The following is a 12,301-nucleotide window of genomic DNA, read 5'->3' on the forward strand; positions in this document are numbered from 1 at the left end:
CATTTACAATACAATTCACGCAGTTAAGTTGTGTCATTCTTTTAATAAATCTTAGTTTATGCAAAAAAAAGTGTTATTGTTTTTTCTTTTTAGATTATTGTGTTATGAGTGACAAAGTTATCTTGTTGGGGGACAAGTATCAGTGTTATGGTACAAGAGTTGATCCTGTGATGAAGTGTTTTGGTTGCATTGGTGCATTTTGGATGAAAGATTAAGTGTACGTAAAGATAACTGTGTGAAAAGGTTTGAAAAGGTGAATTCAGTATAGATAAATGCATGTGACCAATTATAAATTGTTATATATTATGATGTATTGTTCTCATGATCCCTGAGTGATGCGCACTGAGTGCGTCTTCATGACTGTTGTGAATACACGTTTGACCCAAAACAAAGTCTCGCGCGAACCAGCACTACGAGATTACAGTGTAGGGAGGGCTGCATGGAGAGCTGGCAAGACAAAACAAAAGCCACACATTTCAACCAACAGGCGCTGGTCGCTTTTTTATTTTTTTCTACACAAAAAGAAATTTGGTTAATCAGTCGCTTCGTTGTCCGTTTAACGGCACCATAATAAAAGTTTTGCACCATGCCTAGTAGCACGTCTTTGCTGGAGGCCGACGAGGGAGAGTCCGAGGTCCCACCGCCGCTAGTGCACGCTTTCGCCGGTATGGGCCTCGAAGAGCACCACGGCACCCAGAGCCAGACCCCCGAACAACCAGATGAGAGCGTCCCCCACTACCACCACCACCACCACCACCACCACCAGCTCCTCCCGGTTTCCCATTTCAACCTGCTCGGTACGGTCCTAGACTTGAAGCCGCTGCATCGGCCGCCTTCAGGAGACGAAGTGAACATGACGGCAGCGCCCGAGGACGAAGAGTCAGAAGTTGTAGCCACCTCTGGCTGCACCGGTAGCTCGTTGCTAGCGCAGGCCCACCGCCCCCAACACCTCCCGCCGGGGCCGGGAGGCTCAGTGCTGCCGCCCGGGATGGAGCCGCCGCAGGTCGAGACGGTCTTGCTGTACAACGGAGACGAGCGGGATGATCCTGGAGTCGGCGGCAGCGCCCTGCTAGCGCCGGCCGGCAGCATGGCGATGCTACCGCCCGGCGTGTACGGAGAGTCGGGCTACGAGGCCGAAGCGTCGCTGTTGTCCCGGCGGAAGAGTGTCAACACGACCGAGTGTGTGGCCGTGCCGAGCTCCGAGCACGTCGCGGAGATCGTGGGCAGGCAGGGTGAGTTTCGGACGGATTGAACAGCTAAAGCTAAGAGGCTGATGGAGTTCAAACGAAACTTGTTGGAAAAATAGAACAGGCAAGAACTAAAATACGATATTAACATGTTGTCTTACATCATTACAGATTTTTATAAATTAATTTTTTTTATATAGGGCATCTTGAGTACAAGTTAAATTCACCACTTTGCTTCTTGATCTGTAATGTTAGCTTAGCACTCCTCCGAACTGCTAACTGGGTCAGCGCCGCCCCAACCTCCAACACTCCAACAAAAAGTTTACATCACAAGTTTTTATCAGCCAGCAGCTCCCGTCTGTGACAGCTCCTCTGTATTATGGATGTTTTGTCTTTGCTCAGCGGTGCCTCGTCTTTGCTTTATTAAAAAACCTGGCTCGGCTTTTTGTCTCGGAGCAGTGTGTGTGTGATGGTGATGATGATGATGGTCACCATTGCTTTGCCACATCAGCTCGCAGGTTATAGTTAGCTCCGTGACATAACCGAGACTACCGTGCTCAAACTAAACACGACAGGCTTTTCTTACATATCCGACGCATTTCTCTGGTCTTTATTTTAAACATAAACTTTACATAGCTTAATGTCAGGGTTTTGGAGGTTGTTATTGTGACGTGTTTTTGAGCCCAGTTGGGGGAGGGTGCCCAGACTGCAGTGTTGACAACAACAGGAAATGGCTCTGGTAATGATGTTGGACTCTCCACCACAGCTGAAAGGAATATTTTTAATTTATAAGCCATGTAAATTTTAATTGGTATTAGTGACTGGAAACTTTAAAAGGACGGGTTCACAGTTTTTGCAAAAATGTGTTTAAAAGTTTATCTGTGGCTAATATGAAGCTTCAAATCGAGTAGATATCTTTCGATGTTACAGTCTTTTAGTGCCAAAGTCCCTCTTTTTGTTACTATTCTTCCACCGCAGCTCAACAGAGAAATATAAAGAGGGAATTTGATGCTAAAAAGACTGTAAATGTGGCAGATATCCACTTGATATGACTAACTCAGACAGCTGAAACCTCATAAGTTTCAGATAAGCTTATAAATGCATTCTTTCACAAAGTGACTGTGTGGACACACTGTGGATTTTGTCCCCCATCAATTACATTGAAAGCACATTTAAAGGGGATCTTTTAACAGCCAGTATGAACAGGAGGAATGATTACAGCGAGGAAAATATCTTTCAGTGTTCATACGGGCACCTGACTGTTGTTTTAACCCAACTTGTACTTTTTGGCATTTGTTTTAATAACTTCTCTTATCCACATTGAGGCAGTAAGGTCAGAAAGTGTCTCACATAGCACAGAATTTAAAGCCCTTTGAGGACAATTTGTGATTTTTGGCTAAACAGATTAAGTTGACTTAACTTGCCCCCTATTTCCTTTTCTGTGTTTAATTTGCCTCCGACAGGCTGTAAGATTAAGGCACTGCGAGCCAAGACCAACACCTACATTAAGACACCAGTGAGGGGTGAGCAGCCTGTCTTTGTTGTAACGGGACGTAAGGAAGATGTGGCCATGGCCAAGAGGGAGATCCTGTCTGCGGCTGAACACTTCTCCCTTATCAGAGCCTCTCGAAACAAAGCGGGCCCTCTGGCCACCGCATCCGGTCCAGGAACCCCTGCTCTACCTGGACAGACGACTATTCAGGTCAGCAAGAGTTTGATAATGAGTCATTGTGTTAAAATGTTAAAGATATGCTAACATTGTTATGCAGTGAGCCACTTCAAGTGCAGTTATTATAATACTTCCGTGTTGCTGTGTTACCATCTAAACATGTTGAAAAGGATCTACTCTGTATTTTATGTTTTTATAATATGAGTAATGTATAGTTACCTCATATCTTTTCAACCTCACAGGTGCGGGTGCCATATCGTGTTGTCGGGCTGGTTGTGGGTCCTAAAGGTAGGTTCTCAATTCATTCTGTTCTCAGATAAACCCTTTTTTTTTTTGCTTGATTAAGGGGATTTCATGCTGTAAAGAGTGTTCACAAAACGTCAGGTTTGTCTTTTGTTTTCATAGCGAATGTTGCTTTGAATGAAAAAACCGCACAGGTGTGCACCAACATACACTATCAAGGCCAGAATGTAATTTAAGACCAGAGACGTGTTTCGTAACAGCAGAAGTCTCACTTCCTTGTCAGGCTGATAAGTGCTTGTGAGAGTGGAACTGTACTTTGGGAGTTAAATTATGTTCAGAGCAGGTTTTTTTTAGATTGTTTCTTCATTTAGATTTAATGTAAACAATGGTACAAACGGCGTGAGTGTTCACAAAAGGGTAAAATACCTGAAATATATTTAATTATTTGTCATTTTCATGTTGGGAATCATCACCAGGTTATTTTGTTAATATTTAACTTTCATTATGCAATTAATGCTTTGGATCATAATGTGGTTGAGATAGGTATTTGTATATATCTTGTACGTGACTAACAAACTAACCAGATTGCTGTAATAGCCCGTACAACACAGATTTGTTTTCAGATCATTAAGGAAACTGTGAAATGTGTAACTGATTGTATTTTGTTGCCGACGGCCTCAGAATGAGTTTTAATATTCTCCAGCTCCGCTCCAGAAGTTACATTTTGCCCTCACAGAGTCATTAACCTCCTGCCCTGTTGACATTACCACCTCAATGTCGGGAAGCCCTGAGGTTGATTTGTAAATTGCACCACAGCGGTTCTCAAGCACGTGTCATTTAGGCCGGAGAAGGCGAGGTGACAATGTTAATTTAAGACATACATACAGAATATATTGTGTTTAAAACTTGAAAAAGTTGTACACTAAACCCACAGTGTTGTGGTTAGGTGGGATGAGTTTCACCAAGATTGTCAGATTTTATTGTCTGAAAAAAATATAAAGTTGTTAACGTGACTCTTCATGGGCTGTTTTGTCAAGTTGACACAATCAGGTCAAGCCACAGTAGAGGGCTGATGACGACGTAGAGATTCGTTCACATGGTTTTCAGATTTTCTGCAGTGAATGTCTTCAGCACCATTGATGTTTTGCTCCTTATCTTGACACTAAACTATTCTTTTCTCCTCTTTGATGTCTCATTTGTTTGTTCTCAGAAACGGTCACACCAAATGTCAGACTAAGTTCAAACGGTGAACTCTTGACATTCATGTAGCCGTTTAACCAGAGCGGTTATTTAATTTTTTTGGTCAGCTGACAATCGCTCGGTCTGGTCATGTCTTTCAGGGGCGACCATCAAACGCATTCAACAACAGACTCACACCTACATCGTGACACCGAGCCGTGACAAAGAGCCGGTGTTCGAGGTCACCGGGATGCCCGAGAACGTGGACCGTGCGAGGGAGGAGATAGAGGCGCACATCGCCCTCCGCACCGGAACCTGTGGAGGCATCGAGGCTCCAGGTGTAGACAACAATGACTTTCAGTTTAACGGGACGGACGTCAGCTTTGAGAGTTCTGCGGCGGCGGCGGCGGCAGCAGCAGGGTTGGGGGAGGCTGGGTGGCTTCATGCTGGCGTATCATCATCAGGCGGTGGTGGCGTGCTGCCAATGAGCATCAACGGTACTCAGCGAATCAATAGCAATATTAACAGCGGTGTCAGGATGTCTTCCACCTACCGTAATGACAGCTCCAGCTCCCTCGGCAGCGGCTCCAGCTCGGCTGATTCCTTCCCCGGCAGCGGGAACGGTAACCGGATGGCAGATTTCAGCCCAAACTGCACGTTTAACGCCAATTCTAACAACAACAACAACAACAACAACAACAACGGTAATGGTGGCGGTACAAGCTTCTGGTTTGGTGACAGCGTCCTTCCTGTCGGGTCTGAGGAGCTGATAGGCCTGGGAGGTGGAGGCTCCTCCTCAGGATTTGACCCCTTAACCATCTCCACTGCCCAAGCCTCGCACCCTGCTGCACAGCCCCACATCTGGAGCCCCTTTGTGGACCACCAAACCCTTCAGGCCTTCGATGCTCGTCAAAGTCAGGTGAATAAAATGAATCCTTATAGTTTTGGCTAAAAATAGACGTTTATATTACAACATAAATTGGGCAGATGATAGGCCTATAACATATTTCATCTGTTTGGCTTGTAGCATTTATCATTTGTAGCTATTGCTAATCCTGTTAGCCTGAAAAATTGAAGAAAAAAATCTGTATGAAACATTTTGGCTCAGACGTTTCTGTCTCCTGTAACTAAACCGCTAACTGTGCGTCTTGAGCCTATGAAATGCGTTGATGATTATGGCTGCCACTAAGCATTATTTTCTTAATTGATATGTTTTTTTCAATAAATTGTTTAGTCTAAAAAATTGTGCAGATTGCTGCTCACATTCCCAGAGCCCGATGTCACCTCTTCACATTGCTTGTTTTGTTGTTCTAACAATCAAAAACACAAACATAGTCAATTTCAGATTATATAGAACAGAGAAAAGCAACAAATCCTTATTTTTAGTTGATAAAATAACAATGATTCAAGTAATATGTGGAATCTAACTGTTAAATCGTTTCATCACTATTGATTATACATTACTTAGATGAGGATGTTTTTATATATATTTGCTAGTTCTTTGTTTTCTTGATGACACCGAAATGTCCTGATAAGTAAACATATTCACGTTGTCACTCATGTCTCCAGACCAGTCAGCCCGGGACGCCCCGGCTCTCCCCAACCTTCTCTGGGACAGAGGCCTTGGAGCATCCTCAGGCCCAGCGTGTCCACCGAGGGACTTTCGGTTCAGCCGGGACCCTCGACGCCCACAGGCTCCCCTCCTACTGCTCGGCCTTCTCCTCTTCCAGCGAAAGCACCGCTTCCTCCTCCTCCCCTCCCGAATGCTCCCTCTCCTATCGGCCGGGGCTCGGATCAGCGGGTAGAGGGCAGGAGATCTGTATCCACTGTATGGATAGCCAGGTGATCGCTGCCTTGGTTCCCTGCGGCCATAACCTCTTCTGTCTAGATTGTGCCACCCAAATATGCCAGGGTCCAGATGCGGTGTGCCCTGTGTGCCTGTCCCCGGTTACACAGGCCATTCAGCTCCGCAACATGTGATTTTTTTTTTTTTTTTTTTTTTTTTTTTTAAATTTATTCACCTTGATGGCTGATGAGGGACCAGCCTTCCCAACACTTCCAATTCATAACGTGTGTAGGGAAATTACAAAACTGACCCCTGAATCAGTGTTTAGGTGCATCCTCAACTTGGTTTTAGTTGACAGAGGTGAGGGAGAATAGCTGAATAAGGAATGATCTGTATTTAGGGCATGGGTGAGGGTGTTCAACCCGTTCATGTGCCTGCTATTGTGAAGTCTTCTTCCTAGATTGATTGATTGATTGATTGATTGATCAATGGGAGGGTTGGAAACTCTCTATGTAGCATTGGGTGGGGTGGGTTTTTTTGTTTTGTTTTTTTTTGCTCATCATGATTTTTTGATTTACATTTTCTTCCCCTGAAACATTTAATTATCAGTTTCTGCCTACTTATATTTCCTAATTATTTTTTTAAACGAACGTTGAATTCTGTTGGCATTTGGGTCAAAGTTGTTGGTTTTTTTTTTTTTTGTCTACATCTCAAAAGTTTTATCCACCTTTTAAATTTTTGCTGCTACAGTTGTTTTTATGTGCTGACATTGTAGCCCTGCCCCCCCCCCCCCCTTTTTTTTTTGCCCTTTGCCTCGTTTATTTTGCTCACAGACGGAAAATCAAGGAGAAGAATAGGAGTAAGTAAGTGAGCATGTTTACATATAGTGAGACCCAAATATGAATATGTATAAATTAAAATTTCTAATAGTATGCTCATGATTACCAGAGAATTTGAATGCCTACAGCAGTAAACTGGATATATACAGTATATGTACACATGCTACATTACCACGGCAAATGCCACTCTATTCCAGATAATATTTATAATTATTATCAGGCTAGTGAAGTGTATCTGTGCTTCTTTAAACAGGATTTAATGTTTACATGCTCCAAAACATAAATCAGAATATTTGATTCTCTGCAATATGCATGCAAACACACCCACAGAGTTATTAAACCTCAGTGGGTCAAATACGCAACTGCAAAGTTGTCACACTCCAATGGCAACTTCCTGTTACCTCAGTGGCGCCACTTTTTTTATTTTTTTTATTTCCCAAATTAGAACCAACAAGTGGTTGACTGTTTTTTTTTTTTTTTTTTTGTAGAGTACCAGGATGTTACACCACACCAGTATCGCCACGTTGCTTTCCATTTCTACTGTTTACGACAAACTTGTGCCTAATTCCGTTCTGAGTAAACAAAAAGAAACAACTGGTTGAGTGGACACAGTGTTGCTCTGTCTTAAAAACAAAAAAAAAAACAACAAAAAAAAACACAAACTTGTGGCCTTTTTGGAAAGCCTGTAATTTACTGACAACACTATCTACAAATCCAGATCTTGGCTCGAAAGAACACAAGCTGACAGACCGAAGTCTTAATGTATTTGTCAAAGTTCAATCTCTTAAAACGCATCTTGGTGGAACAAAAGGTGAAATCACAGGGATGTTTTTTTAAAATTTCTTTTTGCTTCCTATTTGTTGAGAGCCCTTTTTCAAGTATTTACTGCCTATTTTGTTTTATCCTTTTTGGCACCGAACACTCCCGTTTAGTTTATTTGATTCATATTTTTTTCCTTCTCTATTATTTTTTTATGAATTTCTTTCTTTCTTTTTTTTTTTACCTTGATTGCATCCTTGTTTGGGAAACCATGTGCTGGTTTTCAGCCAGAAAGATATGCACAGCTCGTACCTTTTGGTAACATTCCTCCTCCCCTGTATGGCAGTCACTTTTGTAGATGGTATTAAGTATGCCTAATTAATACTTAAACCTCACCTGGGATCCGTAACAGCTGATATTCTGTGAAACTCTACTGCAAAGGCGGCTGTTATCTGGAACAATTTCCCCCTGTACTGTACAGTCAGGCTGTCTGACTTTTCAGTTCAGCCATCTCAGTAGTATCCTTTTTCTTTCACTTGAATGTTCTTTCACTCGAACTGCTCCACCCTGTGGCCGTCTCGTCTTCACATTTTGTGTCCTTGTTGGTTAGCGGTCGGCAAAATGATTCCACTGGGATGCAAAATTTTAGATGAAGGTCAGCCGTTTGCTTCACTTTGTCTTTTATTTAACACCGTGTCTCGTCTACCAGGCCTATGCAAAAATCGTCTCAGTATGTTAACAGCTCAAGGAAGGACTAGATGAATTAAACTCCTCTCGGGTTCTAGTTATAGAGCTCAAACAATATTTGGCTTCAACTTGTAGGCAGACGCATGTCTTCAGTTTTTTTTTTTTTTTTTTTTTTTCCTGCATTCTGCTACATTTCAGTCAGGGTTAAACCTTCACAATCTGCTCTAATGGATTCATGAGATGGTCTGTTTCAATGGTACACACCTGGCTTCTCGTGTTTCATCAGCTCTTTTGCTGTCCTGTGCCCTACAAAGCACAGCCTTCCCCCGTATCTGCACACTATTGACTAGCTGGGACTCAAAACACATTCTTTTTTTTGTCCCCTCCCCTCCCCCCTTCATCGTGTTCATTTGTGCGTTCCTCTGCCTGAAAAGTGAAGAAAAGGTACAGTTTGGTGAAAAATCATCTCAAATCTTAGCTTTACCACACCAGTGTCTCCAGACTTTGTTTTACAGGTTTTGAATTGAGTTATGGACATTTTGAAGGGGAAGCAGCTGGAATGATTTCATCTTGGACTGTGCAAGACACTACATGAGGTCAATACTGTTGCTTTACTGCGTGGATGTTGGACTACAGTCCCTCCAGCATTCCAGCTGTAAACAGTATTTGGGAGTTATTTCACCGCTCAGCTCTGTTTTCTTAAATATTGTCTCTTTCACGGATGATCGAGCTTTCTCGAGGAAATGGAACCAAACGAGTCCCAAAAGTGCAAAAAAACCCCATCTGCTTCTGCCCCCCCCTTCCCCTCTCCTCTCCTCGGGTCTTCTATCCGTCCTTTTTTTTTTGTCTTACTTTTCACAGCTCTCCAAAGGGTCGATCTCTTTTTGCTCTCTTTCTCTCTCCAAGGGAATGCAATACACTGTCGGCCCTCAGTTTATTGACATGAATCTATTGACATTTTTGTGTATGTATTATAATATTACTGTTAATGACTGATAAATATACAGAACTTATTTTTATTTTGTTACATTTCATAAATATATACATATATCTATATTAAAATGTTTACAATAAGATTTAAAAACTTTTTTTTTTTTTACTTCTTCTCTAAGCGATTAAGTGAATGAAGAGCTGGAAACCCAGAAATGTTGCAGGAGGGTGTCAATGCTATCTGCTTGTAGATTAGTTCTTAGTTTACAGTATTGATGATGATGATGATGATAATAGTATTGATAGCTGCCGTTTTAACCTAGTGGAAATGGAATATGCATCACAAGCATGTCTTCATAATGTACCGCCAATGTAGAACATCACACTGCAACTGTACAAAGGCCAAGGATTCAAGCTGCCTGTCTCGTCTGTATGCCACCAAATTAAGAAAGGTATACTGTAAAATGTATTAGATTATCTATATATAAATACATATATTGTTAAGCTGTACCAACAGTTCAAAGTATTTGCTAATTTTACTACACTTTTGTTATGTATATGTAGGGGGAGTCTTATGGCATATAAATTCTTCAAATTGAGTCAGGAGTTTAAAAGCAGACTATATTTTATAACGGCCTTTTAAGTTATTGCGGCCAAAGCACTGATATTATATATTTGCTGTAAAGAGAATTTAAGAGTTTTATTTTTCTGATATTAAAGTTACTTAATAAAGACGGTTTCATTTAAAGCCACGTCAGACTACTGTGATTCATTTCTTATGAAAAATGGTGATTTTTTTTTTTTAAGGTACCTGTTTCACCAAATGTGCAACATGAAAACATTTCCATCTCTACTTTTGTCATGTTTCATTCATTAAAATAAACAATGGACTTGCAACTAGGGCTCAAAATTAGCACCAGTCAAATGCTGGTAAAAATATGCAAGCGGCTGGTCGTTTTGCTTCACTCACCAGTAAAAACAACAATGGTAATCTATTGAATGGCTGATAAAATTTGAACATTCACCTGCCATGTGGCCAGTGGACAAAAAAACTTAATTTTGAGCCCTGCTTGCATGAGTGTGCAAGTGTCATGTAGGTCTTACAAATATATCTGCAATTTGCAAATGATCATTTGTGATCTGTATGTAAGCAGTTCTGATTTTGGTCCCAAGCCATAGTTTCTATCACAAGACAAAGACCCTTTTCAATTGGCTGCGAATATTTGGGTTTATGTTTGAAGTACACGAGTGTTGAACAGACTGATCTGTGATGCAGCACTCACCATGATTTGGCTCAATATGTTTTCATTATTGTGATATTTACATGACACAGGAACAGCTATAGAAGAGCACTGGTATGAAGCTAGTAGTGTAAATATGAACATGACCTCAGTAGTCTTATCTGCATGAAAACAGGAATACAGATTTAAATCTATTTGGTTGTGTCAACTAATTATAAAGATTGAGTGTGATATGGCAGCTCACCATCAGTAGTCAGTGCATGTGCATGATAACGTGCAGTGTGGGTTTTGGATTTAAATCATTTCACCATGTGACTGAGTCCATCAAATATGTTTGAATTTTGCAGCTGGAATCTGGACGAATGATCGTGTAGTTGGAGGAGGATGATTGATAGACGACGTGTATGTCTATGACTGTATTTGGGAAAAAGTCACGAGTCATTAAAGGTCCTGTTCGCTGACTCAGATGTTTATCAGTTATGGATGATTAGACTTAAACTAATGTTGAATGTTGGTGGAGTTACAACAGAATAGGTGTTTTTGACGTGTTAAAGTATGAAAAGCACAGGTGTAAATGATAAAATGACTGATGACTAAATTCCATTTAGCTGCTTCAGTTCCAGGTTATCGTGGTATCGTGCATGCTGGCTCACTTTCACGGTTTACTGGGACGCCAGAAAAGAAAGGCGCCACCGTTAATGTTACTAGTAACACCTGTGCTTGTCCTACTACGACGAGCCAAACCGTCTGCCAAAGGTGTAATTTGTTCCACCCACACAGGAGCAACAAAGTTAACAGGATATTGAAGTAGATGCCAGTCAAGCACACGCACACACACACACACACACACACACACACACACACTCCCAAGAGCCAAAATAATTAACATCACCTGTGTGGGTTTTACTATGGCTGCGCGGGCCTTTAAATGATTGATTTTGTCAAGATTACTTTCATAGAAACGCACTTACAGTATGAACCGTCTGCCTGTGGTGATCTGTTGTATTCGTGTATGATATCTTTTCACAGTCAAGTCAGGTTTTCCCTTTTCTTTATGGTTTAACCTAAATAAATTGTCTGAACCTCACACAAATAGCCTCGACCCAGTGTGATTCTGTTAAAACCACAAGATGTTCAGACCACATTAACTTTTGGTCAAACCAAGGATTTTTTAAGTCCCTGCATACCTGTGGTCCAACCACACAGGTGTGTTCACTTTGGCGCCCGATCAGACGTCTTTTGTGGTTCGTTGACATGTGACTCACTCTCCTGTCGCACCTGTTGAGTCGGGACGGTTTTGACGTTGGCCTGGCGCTGCCCTACTTCAACCTGAGCAGAGGCCTAATCAGCCAGAGTAAGTGAAAACACCTGTCTACAACAGCCTTGAAGTTCTACTAATTTTCTTCCTCATAAAACACATTATTACCTCGTTGAGAAAATGAACAGGTCACTCGTTACAGAATATCAGGCCATATTTAATTATAGACTCTCACATAAGAAATACAGGTAAAATTTATATCTGCAATCTGTCATAGTAGTCAACATCAGCCCATCTGAGCTGTGTCTTTAGGCTCCTATAATAACTGCAAGTATTATAAAATCATCTGTCCACCTTAAAGCACAACAGAATATAACAGGTTACCTCTCCGGACAAATTCAGCTCTGTCAGTGACATATAATCAGTTAATATCCTGTTTCCTGCCATTTGATCAGATGCATAATTATGTGAATAAATCCTTAAGTTGAACTCTTTAAATGACTTAACCCCTGTTACGTTGTTC

At 41.5% G+C, this 12,301-nt stretch overlaps 1 protein-coding gene across 1 annotated transcript; it reads left to right on the forward strand.

Annotated features, from left to right (window-relative positions):
* Positions 1-6,263, forward strand: LOC121904141 (RNA-binding protein MEX3B-like). The gene is made up of 5 exons (XM_042421698.1): positions 1-1,232; positions 2,651-2,889; positions 3,099-3,144; positions 4,440-5,197; positions 5,848-6,263. Exons 1-5 carry the CDS (start codon positions 587-589, stop codon positions 6,256-6,258), a joined length of 2,100 nt encoding a protein of 699 aa, XP_042277632.1. The 5' UTR covers positions 1-586; the 3' UTR covers positions 6,259-6,263.
* The last annotated feature ends 6,038 nt before the right edge of the window (positions 6,264-12,301 follow it).

Source organism: Thunnus maccoyii, chromosome 9 (assembly GCF_910596095.1).
Source record: "Thunnus maccoyii chromosome 9, fThuMac1.1, whole genome shotgun sequence".
NCBI lineage: Eukaryota > Metazoa > Chordata > Actinopteri > Scombriformes > Scombridae > Thunnus > Thunnus maccoyii.

Bases quoted from the DNA above. Each gene is read 5' to 3' on its own strand.
- LOC121904141 (XM_042421698.1), top strand. From the start codon at position 587: ATGCCTAGTAGCACGTCTTTGCTGGAGGCCGACGAGGGAGAGTCCGAG. The intron at 2,890-3,098 runs GTCAGCAAGAGT...TCAACCTCACAG, and splicing joins CTGGACAGACGACTATTCAG to GTGCGGGTGCCATATCGTGT. The intron at 3,145-4,439 runs GTAGGTTCTCAA...CATGTCTTTCAG, and splicing joins GCTGGTTGTGGGTCCTAAAG to GGGCGACCATCAAACGCATT.